At 44.1% G+C, this 19,728-nt stretch overlaps 1 protein-coding gene across 9 annotated transcripts in view; it reads left to right on the top strand.

The window, feature by feature from the left end:
* Positions 1-19,728, top strand: part of Clec16a (C-type lectin domain containing 16A) — a 235,044-nt gene that overhangs the window by 14,215 nt on the left and 201,101 nt on the right. For 6 of the 9 annotated variants that reach the window (XM_023711469.1, XM_023711468.1, XM_023711466.1 and 3 more), the window contains exons 3-9: positions 2,610-2,743; positions 9,569-9,717; positions 12,549-12,654; positions 13,954-13,959; positions 14,339-14,462; positions 17,603-17,777; positions 19,444-19,497. In XM_023711469.1, the coding sequence (XP_023567237.1) occupies positions 2,610-2,743; positions 9,569-9,717; positions 12,549-12,654; positions 13,954-13,959; positions 14,339-14,462; positions 17,603-17,777; positions 19,444-19,497 (748 nt within the window). The remainder of the gene's footprint in view (positions 1-2,609; positions 2,744-9,568; positions 9,718-12,548; positions 12,655-13,953; positions 13,960-14,338; positions 14,463-17,602; positions 17,778-19,443; positions 19,498-19,728) is intronic. The other 3 variants (XM_023711467.1, XM_023711470.1, XM_023711465.1) reach the window with 1 other exon arrangement.

Raw genomic sequence — 19,728 nt, 5'->3', positions numbered from 1 at the left:
CAAAAAAAAAAAAAAAAAAGACACCAAAAGAATTTTTTTGGCTTTTAATTCATTTTCAATTTTGAGGGTAATTTTTAATTTACAAAGATGTTGTAAAGATAGCACAAAGAGTTTCAATCTACCACCCCCACCCGGTTTTCCCCTTATTAACATATCATTAGGGAGCATTTCTCACAACTGAGACGCTGTCACTGGCATGTTACTATTAAGAAAATTTCAGACATGGTTTGGATTTTGCCAGTTTTTGCATTAATAGTTTTTTAATGCTCCAGGATCCCATCCAGTCTTCTTAGCTGCACTTGGTTGATGCGGCTTCCTCTGATCTGTGAGGGTTGTTCGTCTTCCCTTGATTTTCTTTTTCTTTCTTTCCTTCTTTTTTTTTAATCTTGATAACTTTGAGGAGTTCTACCCAGGTGTTTTTTAGAGTATTTTCCCATCTGAGTGTATCTGATGTTTTTCTTGTGATTGAAGCTGAGGTTTGTGGGAAGGAGAGGTGAAGTGTCCTTCACACCTGGCAGAGCAGGATGCCAATGACGAGTGCAGGACATCGCAGTCACATTGGCACTGTTGCCAGGCTGAGGTGGTGTCTGCCGTGTTCCTAAGAAGTTACTATTTTTCCTATCCCTCTGCTTTTCTTTAGAAGAATCACTAAATCTAACCCACTTTTCAAGATGAAAGAGTGGGAAGCTCTGCCTTCTGGAGGTGTTATATATTATTAAAATGTTTCTGCTTGAAAGATCTGTCGTTACTGATTTATTTGATTGTTTATATCAATATAGACTCTTGGATGTTTGCATTATACATTGAGTTATAATCCAGGGCATTTTTATAATTTTTATTATACTTTGGGTTATAAGCCAATTACTTTGTTACATTGTCTCAGCTTTGGCTTTTGGAGCCTCTTTCAGATTGGTTTCTGTGTCCCTTTGAGATGTTCTCAAACTTGTTTTTTTTTGTGCACTTTCTTTTAAATTTTTTAAAGTGTTTATTTATTTATTTACTTGGTCCAGGGTCTCACCACACAGCTTGGACTTGTAGTGATCCTCCTGTCCGAACCTCGCCAGCACTGGGATTACAGGTGTGAGCCACTATGCCCGTGGCCTGCTTGGTTTGCCTGGGCTTCCGGGGCCAGCTTTGTATACTTTCTTACTCCTTATCTTATATTTTTCCTTCCCCACCCTTAGAATCAGCTATTTTTCCCAAGGAAACCTTGAAACATTTCCAAAAATCTAAGCTGAATGTTTCATGAATGGATTCTTCTGAATCAACTTCTGGGGCAAGATTTAGGTGCATACTCTGTGTGTGTGTGTGTGTGTGTGTGTGTGTGTGTGTGTGTGTGTGAGAGAGAGAGAGAGAGAGAGAGAGAGAGAGAGAGAGAGAGAGCCTGGCTATGCAGTTCAGCTGACCTTGAGCTTACTTTGTAGCCCAGACTGGTCTCCAGTGATCCTCCTGCCTCAGGCTCTCCAGAGCTGGGATTACAGGTGTGCGTCACCATGCCTGGTCTAGGTGCACACATTTTAACAAGTCTTCAAATTGGTTACTGCAGCAGCAGGAATGCTGGGTGATACTTTACTACCTGAAGTGGAGGTAGATAAAGTAGGTCAAATGACAGAAATACTCTAGAGGTTAGTGTGAGTGGCATGCACAGAAGACAGGTTTCTCGAAACAGTGTTGGGAAAGATTTTAGGTTTTTTAGCTTTTTTTTTTAAAGATCATATTTATCCATTCATTTACCTTTCCATGGATTCAAACAGAAATTACACAGAACTAAGCAAATGCCAGACTCCTGATCCCAACACTGTGGAGCTGGGGTCAAGGGCAGAGAGAGATACCCAAAACTAATTCAACCAGGAGACATGTGACTGCAGAGACTTCTGGTGACTATTCTGAATGACTCAGCTTGAATACGCAGGACACAACCAGAAGCATCACTTTCTTATTTTAAAGAAAGACATCATGGGGTTCCAACTCCCCCCAAAGCCAGTGTACCAGGCTGAACTCAGAGAAGTGTTCTGTTCAGACCGAGTCAAGCAAAAACAGACATAGGGGCAGGTTAAAGTCCTTCCAGTATGTCAGCAGGGTGGGTGTTCTTTTCATTTCTTTTCCCCACATGTGGAACCTTGAGGACTTAGAAACCAAAGCTCTTTTGTTATTCTGCATTAGTTTTTGCAGGGAATTCCCACTGTGTTTTTCTTTATACTCAAAGATAAGGAGAGTAAAAGAAAGAGGCTTAGTAAGGAAAACAGGCTCTGGAGTATGATGGGAAATGGTGCCTGTTGGGCTTATAAGCATGCATCACAGTGTGATTACTTAGTAGGTGAAGATTATTCCCATCCATCAGCCATCTAGTTCACTGTTTCCTGGAATCAGAATGGTTCGTACATCCTGGGAAGAGAGTTGAAAGGTCACATGTTTACCTTGACAAAAGATGGCATCATGGGAAGCAGATACATGAGAGCCAAGGACATACCGGTGATGTGATCTGGTGGCCTTGCTGATGCTCTTGCAGGGCAGGACAGAGCTAACACATTTCCTTTGAATGTAACCAGAAGATGATTTTAATTGCTTGTGTCAGAGCAAATCACTGACTCTTTCCATTCTTTCCCCAGCTTCTTCCTGGAGAAGAACATGTTTGTCTTCTTCTTGAACATCTTGCGGCAGAAATCAGGCCGCTATGTGTGTGTTCAGCTGCTGCAGACCTTGAACATCCTCTTTGAGAATATCAGTCACGAGACCTCACTTTGTAAGGACATTCCTTGATGCTTGCCTGTGGACTCTGGGGCATGAGTGGGGTGTAGTTTGGTGGGGTTTTGTGCGTCTCTGCTTGCCTCATATGTTAGTCTGCTTGGGCTGCCCTAACAGAGCACTGAAAACTGAGTGGCTACATCAGTAGATGTTTATCTTTTCACAGTTTTGGTGGATAACAGTACAAGTTGAGGCTGTCATCAGTGTTGTTGCTGGTGAGGACTCTGCATGGCTTGCAGAGAGCCAGCAGCTTAAGTCTGTTTTCTGTTGCTGTAACAAAATACTCAAGAATGAGTATTTTGTAAATGAAAAAGGTTTTATTTTATTTTTTGGCGGAACCGGGGATTGAACTCAGGCCCTTGTGCTTGCCAGGCAAGCACTTATTCTACTGAGCTATCTCCCTGGCCCCCAAAAAGGTTTTGTTTTAGCACATGGTTCTGGAGGCTGAGAAATCTAAGACTGGGCAGATGAGACCTTGTATTGCTTCAATTCATGGCAGAAAGTGCCAGGGCAAGAGGGCTTGTACAAAAGAGGGAGAGCACTAACTTTAGAATAATCTGTTATTGGGATAACTAATGGAGCTCTGAGAGCAAAAACTCATGCAAGAAAAGCATTAATTATCCTGTTTATGAGGGCATAAACGCCTATGACGTAAATACCTCCTATCCCACCAGGCCCTGCCTTCCAACTCCATGATTCTAACACACGAATCTTTGGGGTACACGCTTAGACCATACCAGTCACCTTCTCATTATGTACAACCTTTCTTTTGTGTATGTGTGTGTATGTGTGACAGAGCAGGTATGAGACTGATATTGAGAAAGAGAAGGAGGAAAGGAGGGAGACAGTCCTGGTGTCCCTTCCACTCTTATAGGGACATTAGTTCCATCAGACTACTGTAAGTCTTGACCTTTAATGACCTCATGTAGCCTTAATTGCCTCCTAAAAGCCCTATTTCCAAATAGGATCACTTTAAAGGTTAGGACTTCAGTGTATGAATTTGCTGGGGATGCATTTCAGTCTGGAACACTGTTACCGCTGTGTGATGAGTACTGTGAAGGCTAAGAGAGGGTTCCCCTCTTCTGAACAGTCCTAGGAATGTTTGCATTCTTTCTCTCTGCCTGATCCAGGGCTGGGGCTGACTCAGCTTCTTGGTCCCTGCTTGGTCCCTGCTTGGTCCCTGCTATTAAGGAGTTTGTTGTTGCATAACCAGCCTGTGGATTAGGTGTTAGAGGAGGCAGGATGAGAATGCACAGCCAAAGAGCCTGCCCAGGGGTGTGGGCTGTGGCCCCTAACTGTCCTGCTGCCCTTCTGCTGCTCAGCTAGTTATTGTGGGGCTCTGCACACATCAACTGCCCTTGCTAAGCCGTTTCTTCATCTGTAACAAACATCCCTGTGAGGCTGAGGCTGTTGATGTCTTCATCTTAACACCAGGAGAGTTTGAATCATGGGCCCAGGGTGATAGCTGTAGCAAAGCCAGCGTAGAGAAGTCTTTGGTCCCAGGTGAATTAGCTCAGTGGTCCTCAGGCTGGGTGTTGGTGTCTCTCAGGAAGACTGACAATGACTGGAGATATTTTGGTAGCCACAGTCCAGTTGCAGAGGGACTGCCACTGGGATCTCGTGGGTAGAGGCCAAAGCTGTGCAGATGTCCTGTAGTGCACAGGACAACCCCACAATGAAGAATTACCCAGCTCAGACTGTCCTAATCCTCCATGCATGTTTGCTAGCTTTATTATTCCAAGGTGGCAGAACAGCCCAGATCATGGCTGCAAGAAGTAGGATAGAGAAAGCTAGTGGCTGAGTGTCTGTGTCAGAGGAGGCACTCTGAACTTATAGTGGGATGTTTTTGAAAGAAGTGCTGTAGGCTGAAGGAGGTGGACAGAGCTGGTGCATGGCAGTTCTCAGCAGCAGCCACTAGATGGTGCTGCTGTCCAGGAGACGTTTCTTACATTTGAGACAACCTGAGGGCTACAGACAACTATGGGTTGATTTATGTCTCCCTGTGTGGTTTCCCATTATCAGATTCTGTTTTTCTGGATATGAAACAAGTGTGGTTTCTGAACTCTGAAAGGTGAAGATTCAGCTCGGGGACACAGGCCTAGGACTCTGCCTGATCCAGGGCTGGGGCTGACTCAGCTCCTTGGTCCCTGCTTATGTTTGGGAGTTGAGATACCAGCAGCTGGTGGAGAGGGTGTGTGAAGGAGCATGCATGAGCTTAGCATAGGCACCAGGAACGAGAAGTGGCCATAATACAAGCTGTACCCTTTAGTGAAGCAGTCTCTTTGGTCTTGTCTCTGGTAGTCCTTTTCAAGCCCAGCTAGGCATAGGAGTATGAGATTAAAGATGCAAACTATAAATTCAGGATTTTTATTGTATAAGGTATGCAGTTCGATGATTTGATTCATGTGTATAGTAAAATAATAACTGCAGTCAAGCTAATTAATATATTACTAGAGCCAGCCAGATAGCTCAGTGGGTTAAAGCACCTGCTAAGGCAGACGCAGGGATCTGGGTTCAGTACCCCCAGCATGCTGTGCCAGCCTCACCCCCATGACTGAGACTGGGCATGGTGTGTTCCCCTGTAATCCCAGCGCTTGGGAGGCTGAAAACAGCAAAATCACTAAGTCTGATTTGTGTAGTGAGACCTTGGAGACCCTGTACTAAATAGAGTAAAAAAAAAAGTATATATAATACCTCATGAGTGCCTTCTGGTAGGAACATCCTTGTAGCAAATTTCAAGTATATACTATGGCATTTTTAACTGTAGTCCATGCTGTCTTTCCCTTTGATCTCAAGAATTTAGCCATCTTGCAAGATTGAGGCTTTATATGCTTCAACCAACATCTCACCATAGCCCCTGTGACCCGACTCTGGTAACTGTCTTTCTGCAACCGTCTTTCTGCTCTCTGCTTCTATGAGCGTGACTATTTAATTAATTAATTAATTGTATTTAATACAGAGTCTACAGGGTTTCACAGCACAAAGCAGACTTGTAGTGATTCTCCTGTTTACAGCCTCCCAAGTGCTGGAATTATAGGCATGCACCATGCCTAGTCTCAGTCTCAGCACACCCTGGGGGCGGGGCCAGCACAGCAGACCAGGGATCAAACCCCTGGCCTCTGGGTCTGCCTAAGCAGGCGCTTTAATCCATAGAGCTATCTGGCTGGCCCTAGCTTGACTAGTTTAGATTCTACACACAAGTAAGATTATGCAGTATACAAGTCTTTTCTTGTTGTGGAACCCAAAAGGGTGCTTTTACTGTGAGCAGCCCAGGTGGAGGCCCTTTGCTTTATGGATAGCTCACTTTTAGAAGCCTTGCAAATACTCTGGCTTCTCTTCATATTGTATAAATCTTTAGCCTATACACCCTACAAAACTGCAGAAATTCCTACCTGTTTATAAAACTTGTTTGTAAGGGATGAGGAGAGGTGACTTTGGTTTTATTTTCTAATCATAGATATTTTCTTCACTGAAAAAAAAAAAATAACCTCCAAAGATTATAAAAGTAGAGGAAGTTAAGTTTCTATAGCATCTCACTGCAACGCTTCAGCCTACGCAAGCCATTTTGCTTCCCTCCTCACCAGTATGTCTCAGAGCTTCTATTGGAAGCCTCCTCCCCCATCTTGGTTTAAGAACAGCATCTTGCTGTGCTATAATCTGTTTAACCTACAGTGGACATTTAGGTAGTTTCCAGTTTTTCACTATTACCAGAAGCCATTTCATACATGCATCTGTTGCCCACTGGGTTTGATGACCTGTGTGGCAGAGGCCTGACAGACTGAGATTACTTACAGACTCCTGGGCTAATTATAAAAGGATACCACAGAAAGTCAGCTGTATCATGAGGGGGCAGTAGAAAAGTCCCAGCCAAATGAGAAGAAACTCTTCCACTGCCCCATAGTGGTCACCTAACACCCATGGAGTCATCTCTTGCAGCCCCTGGAAAAGTCCCTGTGGGAAGGGGACATGCCTGTGGCTGTTCCAGGTCCAGAATGCAGTCCGGAGACCCTCATATGTGTGTGTGTATCTGCATCTGCCAGCTTAGGCATCTGTGCTTCTGGTGGCCCAGCAGCCACTAACCAGTCCCAACAAAGCTCACAAAACACCCAGAGATTCCCCTTTTCTGTCAGCTCATTCTCCTGTTGTTTCTAACCAGAGCTAGAATGACACAGTGAAAAACAGAGTGGGGGGCTGGCAAGATAGGTCAGAGATCTAAAGCGCCTGCTTAGGCAAGCTTAGGCCGGCGCAGGGGACCGCAGTTCAATCCCTGGCACCACATCCTGTGCCAGCCAGGGTGGGCTGAGCCAGCCAAAAGAAAAAAAGTGGAGTGCTCCAGGCCTCAGAATCACCTTAGGTTGTGTTACATGTTAAAGAGTCTCAGTGGATAAACCCATGGATTGTTCAGAGAATGGAGTGCTATACAGTAAAAAAGGGAGGCAGGACAGGAGATGAACCAAGACCACCACACACAGTGATGTGGATGATTGTCAGATGTGGTGATGAGCAAAAAGGGGCCGTGCCCAGGCAGAGTGCATGTGCTGACTCCATTTATAACAAGGGGTTTAACAATAGGCACAACCTGTCTGTGAAGGTGGGAGTCAGAATGGGGTCTGCCTTTAGGGAAGAGGGATGTGAAGGAGCCTTGGAGCAGTGGAGAGGTCAAGGTTTTATCTTGGTGGTGCTTATATGTGTATAAGTATATAAAATTTGTCAGCTGGACACTTAAGTCATTTTCTATATAAATACATTTGTGCTATATAAATACATCCACAAATTTAAGGATTGTATACCAGTATATCAAGCTGTATCCTTAGCATTTGTGACACATGTAGCCTCATTTTTAGAAACATTAAGATTTCTGGGCTGTGGGAATATAGCTCAGTGGCACAAGCACCTGCCTGGCAAGCATAAGGTTCTGAGTTTGAGTCCCACTACAAAAAAAAAAAAAAAAAAAAAAGATTCCTAGGCCCCCACCCCAGACCTCTGACCTCTTTGGAGCAGGCCTACTGAGCCTGCTCAGAAATGTGCAGTGGCCTTTCTGGAGAGCTGGTTTCTGAGCAGGACTCGGCGCGAGTCTGCACTGTGATTCCTTTCATGGTCCTGAGCTCCTGAATAGCTCTTGGTGGTGTTTGGGTGATTCCAGATAGACTGTTCAGTGGTAACTTGATGGACCTGCACCAGATATCTTGTTGGCTCTTCACCAAGTGGAATATCTCCACTTAGCCCAGAGCTACTGCTCAGCCCTCGCAATATGCCAGCTTAGATGATGGATGACTGTCCAAAGAGTAGCCATGAGCAGAATCGTGGCAGTTAACATTAATATTTACTTTGCGCCCACACTGTCCTGAATGCTTCTGTGTATTATCTCCTCTGATCTTCCCATCCAACCTGAAGTAGGCACTTGGGTGCTGTTAATGCTGTTTTCTAGACAAGGAAACTGGGGGCGAGGAAGCTGAGCAGCTTGCCCAAGGTTGTGTGGCTGAGACAGGGCAGAGGCAGGAACTGGACAGAGGCACTGAACATCTGAGCTCTCTTTTGGACCCAGTGTTGCACAGACGTGAGCTTGTGCAGCAGGCCTTGTGGGCTTCTTCCACCCTTCATGTTGGTTCTCCCCAGGGACTCTGGCTAGCAGGTCAGGATGGCCACAGCCTCTGTGTGTGGTCAGCTCCCAGGGGTGCTTTGAGGAGCCAGGCTCTGAACCACACCGCTCTCCTGCCTCACGTGTAGGTGTTCTGTCCTTGAGCATCTGTCTATGGGGAGGGAGGGGAGCTGGAGCAGTGCTCACTTCTAGCAGCCCAAAGTTAGACAACAGGGACAGCAACACCTGCTCTGCAGTGGTGGTGAGGATGTGGCAGCACCTGCGCAACATAGGCCTGGCACTGAGATTCAGACCTCAGACCACGAGCTGCAGCTGATTGGCACAGCTTTTAAAACTAGTTGATGTTACAGCCAACAGTTCAAGATTAGGAACTTCCAGCCTTATGGTCTCTTCAGCTCCCCTTCCTCAGTGGGAAGCACCAGTCATGCTGGACTTGCATTTCCACAGGGATCAGCAGCCCAGAGGTAGGGTAGGGAAGATGGGCTGTTCTCCAGTTAGCCCCAGCACTCTCAGTACCAGTTCTCCCTGTCAACCCCTATTGGTGTGAGGCAAACCCAGGCTCTGTCCTCAGAGTGGAAATTTGAGTCCCTTCTCTGTGACTTGGTGACTGACTGTGTCTTCAAGCTAGTAATCAACCTCTCTAAGCCTTTTTTACTCATCTGCAGCATGGAAACAATGAATTCCAGGAATCATTTAGCTTAATGTTTGGGGATTTAGCATAACTTGATCTTTATGAAATCATGTTGCTGCTTAAGAAAAAAAAAAAAAAAAAAAGCATGTGTAGCCCTTTGTGTCATTCAGGGACAATGATGTGACTTTAGATAACAGAATGGGGCAGCTTTTTATAGAACACAGTGCCTTTTACCCTCACTTATAGGTGGTGTGTGAAAATGCTCACACACCACCTCATCTTCCCCATTTTGCTCTATGTTAATCTCTGCCAGCAATGAAAAAAAAAGTTCGAGTTAGTTCTTTTTGGTGTGTGCAGGGTAGGAGGGAAGGTTTCCTCTGGCATTTCCTTTAAATGTTCCAACTACTATACTGCCATGCACAGCAGACTATTTCTTTGCAGGCTGAAGGTTAAGTTAGATTTTTAAATCCAGCAACCCAGAAGCTCAACAGATCCAGGTACATTTTCATGGCCATCTGCTTAGATTACCCAGCATCCTTTGCTTGTTTTTTCTTGGGTATGAGTTAATTTGTTTTTTTTTTTTCTTCCCTCAGATTATTTGCTATCTAACAATTATGTAAATTCTATCATTGTCCATAAATTTGACTTTTCTGATGAGGAGATTATGGCATATTATATATCATTCCTGAAAACACTTTCATTAAAGCTCAACAACCACACTGTCCATTTCTTTTACAACGAGGTAAGTGATAACCAGAGGAATGCATTTGGGTGTAGAGCAAAACCTGTCACAGCAATACCTTGGAGTTGGGTTGTTATGTCTATTTACAAGCACGCTCAGGTGCTTTCTCTTGTGATTTTCCGAACTACACTGTTTGACTTGGGCATGCTTTAAAAAATTAATTCAAGAATTACTGTTTTATTTTTAATATAAAATTTATGCTGAGAATATTATGCTTAGCAGAAAGAAGTATCTAGTTGTCTTGGCATAGTGATGCCCTGTTGGAAAAACAGGAACTCCTGTCAGGCCTGCTTTGCCACTTCCTTGCTATGTGATTTCAGGGAACTTCCAGTCCCTCTTTGAGTCTCAATTTCCTCCTCTGAGAAATCAGAATGAAAATATATACCTTATAGATTTTTCAGGGGTTGCATTAAATATCTTCAAGCATATGGCTCTCTAAAATTATAGAAATTGCTGTTCTATACAAGCCAATGTTCCCGGTATTCCTTGGGGGGAATCATTAACAACTGAAATAAAATGCTGCTGCTGTCACAATTACAAGAAGCTTGGGAAAAGAAGGTTACTTTTATCGCATGTACGTACAAATAGCAGCTATGCTGGGACTGGCTCACCCTGTGGCTCACCCACATCTGTAAGGACCCTAATTTTTCCATCTTCCTGCTTCCATGACTGTGCCATTGGCATGTGTTCTCCAGTTCAACCTCTTAAAGGGGTCGTAGGATTTGTGCAGCACCTCCCACCATCCCATACTCACATGCTGTTGTTGAAATTTCTGATGAGTTCACTTCCTTTCTTATGTCCCTTTTTGACTTCTAAAAATCTTTCTCAGAACTCTCCCACCAGACTTCCTCTCCTCTCTAATAGATCTCCCTCCACACACACACCGTTGTATCTGGAATCGGTGATCAGCCTGGCAGGTCTGCCCTGTCAGTCTCCCAGGAGGCTATAGTCATGGGAAGGCTGGGAGGAGGGGAGCCTACTTCCAAGGAACATCACTCACATGGTGGCCAGGTGTGCTGGCTGTTTGTTGGAGGCCTTGGTTCTGCTTTGTGTGGGCCTCTTCTGGGTGCTGCTAGTGTCCTCAAGGCTTAGCAGCTGGTTTTCCTTGGTGAGTGTTTATGGCCCAGCTTCCAGAGTTCCACTCTCACTTCCACCACATTCCTGCTCTCAGGGCCACACAGGCCAGCCCTGACTCAGTCTGGAGAGGTGACATGAGAACAGAAATATGGGAGGTGGGGATCTTTAGGGACCAGGTTAGAGTTTGGCCCCCAGAGTCATGTGCTGTTGGTGTATGAGGTGTCTTCTGATTGGTGGTCATATGCACTCAGAACCTGTATCTAAAGTTAACCATGGTCCCAAATATATTTTTTAAATTTAAGCTAAATCCATTCAGCTGTTTGTATATGATGTAATATCAGCAACCTGGACCTTGGCTTTGGTGGTGAGAAGAGCTAGTCTCCAAGGGAGGACATACTAGCTACCTACAACAAAACATGGCCACGTGAAACGTTAACATCATGAGACCCTATGTCTGGCACATAGTAGAAGGCGCTCAGTGAACACAGCCAGAGAGCCCTTTCCCAAAGACTCTGCTAGGTAGAGGAGAATCTGTCTGTGAGGTTGAGGCCAGAGTGAGGAGCAGACTCACCCTCCACTCAGGTGTGGCCGGTCTTCTTTGCACAGGCCTGGGAGGGCAGAACACCAGAGTGCTGATTCTAGAAGTTCCCCCATGGTCATCACAGGGGTAGTAGACAGGAACCTCATTTTTTGAGGTGAGCTTGATTTCTTCTGTAGGGTGAGCCAGTATAGTAGCTGCCACTTGTTAGTTGCATACTTGGCCTCTACTTCTCAAAGCAGTATTGTCTTTATTGGATATTTGTCACCTTGAGGCTCTACCTCCTCACAGCCAACCCAAGATGCTAAGGTTCCTTCTTGGGCTGTTGCCGGTGCCTTCACAGCTGGGTCAACAAGCTACTGGAAGACATTGTCCACCAGAGGGCAGCAGAGCACACCACTGTGGGTCCTTCCCCCATTCCAATGGGCTCTTTTAAGTGGGACAATGAGTTTCTGTGGTTTGAATTGTTTGCCTTCTGAACGCACACACACACACACACACACACACACACGCACACACACGCACATACCCATGTGCACATACAGTTTCCACCCTGGTGCTGGCAGTGAAGCCCAGGGCCTTGGGCATGCTAAGCACACCCCATCACTGAACTGTGCCCTAGCCTTCATAGTCTTTCTTCAGTAGTAGAGGATGCCTGTAGCCTCTTTTCCATGATAATGTTTACACTTTTAGTTTTTCAAATAGAATAAACTATAGTGGCCAGCAGATACTCCACACTTAGTGAAGTTTTGTCCTTCTGGCACTTGCAGTAGTCTCTAATGAAATAACCAGCATCACTGTTGGGTCCTTACAAGGTTACAGATGCTGAGCTAAACACTAGACTGGAAATGTTCTCACGCAGTTCCAGCAAATATGAAGTACATGCTGCTATCCCCATTTCATAGATGGAGAAACAAAAGCTTAGAATTACTGCCTCGCAGCTACGAAGTGGCAGGATCGGTAATGAGCCCCAGTCTGAAGTATGGCATTATTTGAACCTTTTCTTTTTCCGTTGTGACCTTACCTCCCTGTTCTGCCCCACGTTCTGCATTGGGAATGAACCAGTGGATTGAGGACCAACTTTTTTTTTTTTTTTTTGGTATTGTATTTTTTGTCATTTATGTAGTCTTTCATTCTAATGAGTTTTAGTAGAAAGCTAGATTGGAGAAAGGTTGTCTTTTAGGTTTGTAACTTTCTGGTGCTTCTTCTGCTTTAGCACACCAATGACTTTGCCCTATACACAGAAGCCATCAAATTTTTCAATCACCCTGAAAGCATGGTGAGGATTGCTGTAAGAACCATAACTTTGAACGTCTATAAAGGTAAGTTTCCCTATGAGCTTATTCTTGGACTGATTTCCAACTCGGCAGCAAGAGCTTGCTGTCGTGTGTTTTTGCCTCCAGTTCTGTGACAGTTAACAGGGGAGCCCATTTAGTATAAGCAGGGTCTGTGTATCTTACAAAAAGCTGCAGCCACTAAGCACTTACTTGGCCTTCACACTGCCCTCTCCCTGCGTGGTACAGTCTTGCTCAGAAGTAGGGTATTATTAGAAAGACACATGTGGCATTCAGAGAAATAAGTCAGATAAAGCAAAGTTGTCTAGTAAATGTTAGACTTAAATGTATTTGTGTTTGGGTTTCTGAAATGTTCTTCAGCACAGATAATAAAAGCATTTCACATCCTGAGCAGCAGGGGGCAATGTTGAATTTCCATCTGGCTGCAAGGTCTCATAAAATAACCAGAGACAAATTCCTTTCTTTCAAGATATGCTTAATTGCTTCAAACATTGCCTGTGGGAGAAAGCCCTTCCCAAAGTTGTCTGTCCCCAAGTTTCTGGAGCTGAGCTTGTCCTTTCAAGCTTCTGCCTTGGAAGTTTTCTGCCTAATGCCCAGGTTTTCTGCCTAATGCCTTGTGGATGCTACAGTGGAACTGGGTCTCCATTTTCTGAGGGATTAAAGAGGACTTTTAACCTTCAGAAGTCAAGATGTTATTACTTGAGAGGTCCTTAAATTGGAGGCATTGGGAGGCTCTGCAAAGAGTCATACAAACCTAATTCTGGGTTTACATTAAGTTTAAGAGCCTTTTTAGAAGCCCATTTCGATCCACCAGGAAATCGCAAACTGAGGGCCTGCAGGCAAAATCCAGCCCTTATACATGTTTTGATTGGCTTAGGTTTTTTTTTTTTTTTTTAAGTAGACAGTTGCCAGTATTTTAAAATGGGAAGATATTCCGTGACACTGTCTTTTCTGACTTGAAGGTGTAAGTTTGGTCATTCTGGGCCTGTAGTCCTGCAAGGGAAGGGTCAGCTGCTACTGAGAAGCAGCCATTCTTCTTGGGGTAGAGGCCTAGGCTCCCCCATGTATGTATGTACTGGGCCTTCCTGGCCTCACTCCTGGCCCATCAGCCCACCTGGAAGCTCCTGAGTTTGCGACCCTGGTCCATTGCCTTCTGTTCTGTTTTCTCTTGTTCTCTGCTAACCCATGTCTTGGTTTAGATGCCTCCCACCCCAGCGATAAATCTCCCCCTCTAGGTAGCTGTCTTACCTTCCTAGTTCTTAACCCTGTTAACTGTTGTCTGTTTTTTGCCTTTCCTTCAATGACGATTCCTGTTCCTTATTCCAGTGTCATGTAAGTTATTAACCTCTGGTTTTCCACTTTTTAATCTTATCCTTACATGTAAATGCAGGAAGCTTACTTAAGAATGGTATGCTTCTAGCAGTTTAGCTAAATCCCTGCTGATAAGCTCTCTAATGCACTAAAACTGCTCAGTCTCACTTATTTATTTCATTAATTTAAGAATAGCATAAGAACTGCCATGACAGGCATCATTTTATGAATAAGATAAACATTTTCAAGTATTTCCAGGAAAGACAGATAATTTCAGATTATTTCAGAGAGCTTTTTTATTGTAGCTTTTGGGTTTGTTTGCTTTTCTTTTTTTTTTTTAATTTCCACCAAGTTATTTTTGGTAACTTGACTTTTATTTTTCTTTTGTGAATTTTCTCAGTGGATAACCAGGCCATGCTGCACTATATCAGAGATAAAACTGCTGTCCCTTACTTCTCCAATTTGGTCTGGTTCATTGGGAGCCACGTGATTGAACTTGACACCTGTGTGCAGACTGATGAGGAGTAAGTGAAGCCCTTGGCGCATAGTGGGGAGCCCGTAGTGCTTAGGGGAGAATTCAGTTTCTGTTGTGGAAAAACAAAGACAAGAGCAACAGTTGGCTGCCTTGGGGTAGGCAGAGGAGTGTGGACTCTGCATTGTTTAAGGTTCTACCCTACAAGTTTGAGGAGGTGAAAACAACTCCCATACCGTCCAGAGAGGGAGAGAGAAAATAAACTGAATACTCTCCAAGATGGGTTCTGGGGAGCTGGTGAAAAGCTTAAGGTGATTTGTTAACTGATGAGTGAATCATCACACTGTGATCTGTCCATACAAAAGAATATTATTCGGCAATGAAAGCAAATGAAGTACTAGCACAAGTTCTGACAGAGACAAGCCTCCGGGACATTGTGCTCAGTGAAGGAAGCAGACACAAAGCAGCACTTACCTTAGGATTTCATTTACATGAAATGCCCAGAATAGGGAAATGGAGAGACAAAGAGCAGATTACTGGTCTCCCAGGCCAGAGTAGGGCAGGAGGGAGTATGGTTAGGGAGAAGTGGGAAGCTACTACTAGTAAATACAGATAGGACTTTCTACAGAGGAGATAAAAATGTTTTCATATTGTGGTAATGATTGGAGAACTCGGAAAGTAAAAACCTTTGAGGCTGGGGTTATAGCTCTGTTAGGACCACTTGCCTAGTATGTGTAAGGTTTTGGGCTCAATCCCAAACACTGAAAAATAATTAATAGATGAATAAATCAATTTTAAAAACCATGAAGTTGTACTTTTTTTATGGGTAAGTTTTATGGTGAGTCATATTTCAACAAATGACTTTTAAAAATAGATTAAGGTGGTGATTTTGTCCTCAGAGTGGAGAAATAGGACTTCCTCAGCAGGATTTCCCTCTCTTGGCACTGCAAACCTTTTGAACAGCTACACCATTCCTGTGAGGACACCCAGTGTCTTGTAAGATGTTCTGCAGCAGGCACTAGGTGGCCTCTATCCACCAGATGCTAGAAGCTTACACTTTCTTAGTCAAGGCAAAATCACTACCCTGCAGTGACAGCTTTGCCCAGGCCTGATGAGGGGACCCCTATATAGGTCAGGATGCTGAAGAGATCCAGGATGGAGTTCTCCTGGGGGAGGGTAGCTAGACAGGTAGAATATTAGCTGACTTTGGGAAAGAAACAATAAGGACAGGTAGATCTTATGTCTGACTGAACATTTGGAAAAATAAAGAACCTGTGTGGTCATGAACAATTATGGATATGAGACATAATGAAGCACTTTCTTCCAGAAAGAGTAAAGCTATAAAGGGAAGGAAATGAACTCATAGTCCTCTGCTGGGGTCTGCAGTGAACAGTCATGATAATGTCAACACTGGTTACTGGTGACTGCTTTTAGAAAAAGAGATGGAGGGAACGTGAAGAGTTCTGTCATAGCAGGAGACCAGTAGATACTATCTAAAAAGGTTCCATCAACAATAGAAGTCTATAGCAGCTTTTATGGAAGTGTGAGAGAACTATCTGCAGAAATACCCTAAAGTTAAAAACTGCCTTCTATGGGGAGAACAAGCTAGGACAGAAGCTTCTGTTTTTTATTATCAACTGATCATTGCTATTAGAGTTTTAAATCTATCTGTAGACACAATTTTGATAAAAAAATTTTAAACTACAGTATTAAATAGTGAGATTTGTTAAATATCTTACTAAAGAAAAATTTCCAGCTAGGCATGGTGGGATGTGCTTTAATTCTTGGAGGGCAAGGTAAGAGTATCAGAAGTTCAAGCCCAGTCTGAGCAACTTAGTTAGACCCTAAAAAATTTAAAAGTCCTGTGGATGTGACTCAGTGGTGGAAGGCCCCTGGCTTTGATCCCCATAATGACCAAAAAAGAAGAGAGGAAGGGAGACAGAAAGGGAGGAATGTAAGGGGAGAAAGGAAGGGAAAGCGAGTCTGCAGTATTTTAGGAAGTGGAAAAAAAGTGTGAAACACTGTGAGTATTCTGGATCTCAGATGGTGGTGGATTCATAGATGTTATTACAGTCTTAGGCTTTGTAATATACACTTACAGCGAATGTTTACTATTAAAGCATAATGGAGAATACTTAACTAAAGTTATATAAGAGAAACAATTGATTCTGCGTTTTATCTTTTGAAGCACAGAAGCTTGGGTGAATATATAACACTCCATTTTAGGTTGGCTATAGGGAGAGAGAGCAGTGTGCAGCAGATCGTAGGGACCTATGTTCCAGAACGTTAATAGCAGGTGTTTGTTACTTGTAGCATGGTAGGAACTTGGATTTCTGTTTACTTTCATTTTCTTTTAAAATCTTTTGTTTTCTGAAATGACTTCTTTGAATAATAATAACAATGGAAATATGATGTCTTACCCTAACTGGATTGCGGACTGCTATAGCTGCTACTTGGGAGTAGTAAAGAAGTGCCCCCAGTCCTTTTGATTTTGCCCCTTTGGATTATTTATTTATTTTTTTAAAAGAGAATACAAATTAGAATTAAAACAAAAAAATTATGAGTGATACAGATTTTCACTTAACAAAGTAATATGAATTTCGTAGTATTTGTTGTAATACCTCTTTGGGTTATGAGACTGACTCCACCCAGGAGACACAGCAGTATGTGTCCTTGCTTCATGTCCCACGTATGGTCAGGGCCATGGGGTGGACAGACATGGCTGCTGAGTAAAGCCTGCTTTTGTCTTCTGAGCCTGGTTGGAGCATTGTAATTGGTGAGGATTTATGGCTCCATTCCTGCTGCTTATCTGGGAGCCTGGGGAGCCAGGGGATTTTGCCATATTGGCTAGCAGCTACTTTTGTGCTCTGGTTTACTACAAGAATTTAGCTGTACTTGTTCTTTTTTTTTTTTTTTGTCTACCCCATTTGTTTAGTGCTGTGGTTGTAGGATTACTTATACCAAGACCCTCAGGGGGTGAAGGGCCTTAGGAATCCCCTAGATTGGGTTACAGGGAGGCTGTTTACTTTGCCCTCGTGTGTCTCCTAAGGGAGGCAAGATGGGTGTCCTGAGACTCATTCAGATACAGCTGTCAGTGACAGTGCCTCCAGCAAGCTGAGTCTCAGGCCTCTGGTTTTAGTCTCAAAGTCCTGAGCTTTGGCTTCCAGGTTGAGGTGGTCATTTCTCTTGTAGGCACCGGAATCGTGGGAAACTGAGTGACTTAGTAGCCGAGCATCTAGACCATCTGCACTATCTCAATGACATCCTGATCATCAACTGTGAGTTCCTCAATGATGTGCTCACAGACCATCTACTCAACAGGCTCTTCCTGCCACTCTATGTGTACTCCCTGGAGAACCCGGACAAGGTGGGTCTGCCCCTGGCCCACTGTCACTGCAGGCTGCCTTCCAGCGGGGAACATAGTGACCTTGATTAGGCCTGAGCTTTGCAGGGACCTGGGCTTCATCTGAGGCAGAGGCTTTTCAAAGCACACTGGTTTCTCCTTTCTTTTTCCCTACAGAGAAAGAGTGAACTGTCAGAGTGAATGAGAAAATATCAGATTACTGACATTGGGAGGAAACTAACCCCCTGCAAATTCAGGCATTTCATTTCTGTGCCTCTTCCCTGAGGTGTTCCCATTCCAGTAACTTTATGAGTTACTAGAGCTTATTGATTTGAAGGCGATCCAGACAGCAATAGAACTTGTGTGGACTACACAGGAAGGAATGGAGCATACTCAGGGAGAGATCAGGGAGCACACACAGAGGCTGAGACTATCCAGGTCACTGGCCTCAGAGTCTTCTGTGGGAACAGGCATGGGTCCTTAGGTACCCTCCCCTTGGGGTTCGGGTTCTGGGGTGGGACCATAAGTTTACTCCCAGGTGATTCTGGGCTCTGATTCTGGAATCCCCTCATGAGAAACATTGCTTCAGGGAGGGGAGGCCTCTGTCCATCCTTCCAGAGTTAGGGGGGCTGAGACAACAGATTCTTGGAAGGAGGCAGGACAACCAGCTCATCCCCCTGCAGGGGACCTCCTCAGATGTATCCCAGGAGGATGTTTCCTCTTTGGAGGCAGAAGTTGGGGATTCTTGCCACAAATAAGTAAATACAGTGTAAGAAAGTTTCAGCTCTTAACTAGTCCTGCCAGAAGCAATCCAACAGCAGGCTCATCAACAGGTTTTGCTACCTCCTTTGCTGGGAGGCATCAACAAAGCCAGGAAATTGGAGTGTTCAGGCCTGGAGTCAAATTTCTGCTTCCCTAAAGTGCTAATCCTGTGACCTCAGACAAAGCAGTTAACCTCTCTGTGAGCTTCTTTGTTTGGCTACAGAATAAGGCTCCTAAAGATTTCTCTCTAGAAAAGAAAAAAAAAGTGAAGCAAAGGAAAAAGTGGAAATAAAGCTTTTATAGTTAAGGAGCGGAAGAGGGGTTGAAGGGAGGGTAGGGGAATGAGGAAAAAAAGAATCAAGTTATATAAGTTGTATCATGCTCAGGTACAATTCCCTATGATTAATGATCATTATGTAAACCTAAAATGTATCAATAAACTTCATTTTTTAAAAGAAAAAAATAATAATAAAGATTCTATCCTCTCAGGGCTGGTATGAGGATGGGCACTTGAAACTCAGTAGAGATGAGCTTTTATGACTAGAGTGCTCCCCCCCTTCCCCCCGGGTTTTGAAGTCTCTTCCCTAGAGCAGGCCTCTGAGGCCTCTCCACAGAGGCTGTAAGCCCCCAGCTGGAGAAATGGGCATTCCTGGTACCTTCAGGAGGAAGTATCTTCCTTGGGTCAGCCCAGGACTAGTGATGAAGAATTTTGCAGGCAGAATCCATAGCCTAGTGAACAGTACTCAATGGGATTAGGCCACACCTGTCTTCTGCAGAGTGAACTTTTGCCTGGCACCATGAAGGGGCCTTTGGATCAGGAAGAAGTCAGGAACCAGAGCCCTTCTTTTTTAAACAGTTGGTTTTTTGTGTTGTGTATTTTCTTTTGTGACTTAAACTCCCTTCTATCTCTTTCCTCACCCCTCACTAGGGAGGAGAACGACCGAAAATTAGCCTGCCAGTGTCACTCTATCTTCTGTCCCAGGTATGTTTGCTTGTTTTCTGGAATCCTTAGCAGGTATGTGCCAAGTGAAAGCATTCCTTCCTTCCAGTAAACTCCCAGGCTGCATTACCTGTCTGGGCCTCCTGTCTTAAATAAAATCACAATGTAAAGAAAGGGTCATTCTTTTCTAGTCATTGAGCAGAGGTGGCTTCATAGTAAGGAATAGAGATTTTAAAAGAATTGCAAAAATAAAGCAAACCTGAGGGCTGGCCA

The sequence above is a fragment of the Octodon degus genome, unplaced genomic scaffold, assembly GCF_000260255.1.
Source record: "Octodon degus isolate 3935 unplaced genomic scaffold, OctDeg1.0 scaffold00021, whole genome shotgun sequence".
NCBI classification, from domain to species: domain Eukaryota; kingdom Metazoa; phylum Chordata; class Mammalia; order Rodentia; family Octodontidae; genus Octodon; species Octodon degus.
This window is presented reverse-complemented; position numbering and strand designations above follow the sequence as displayed.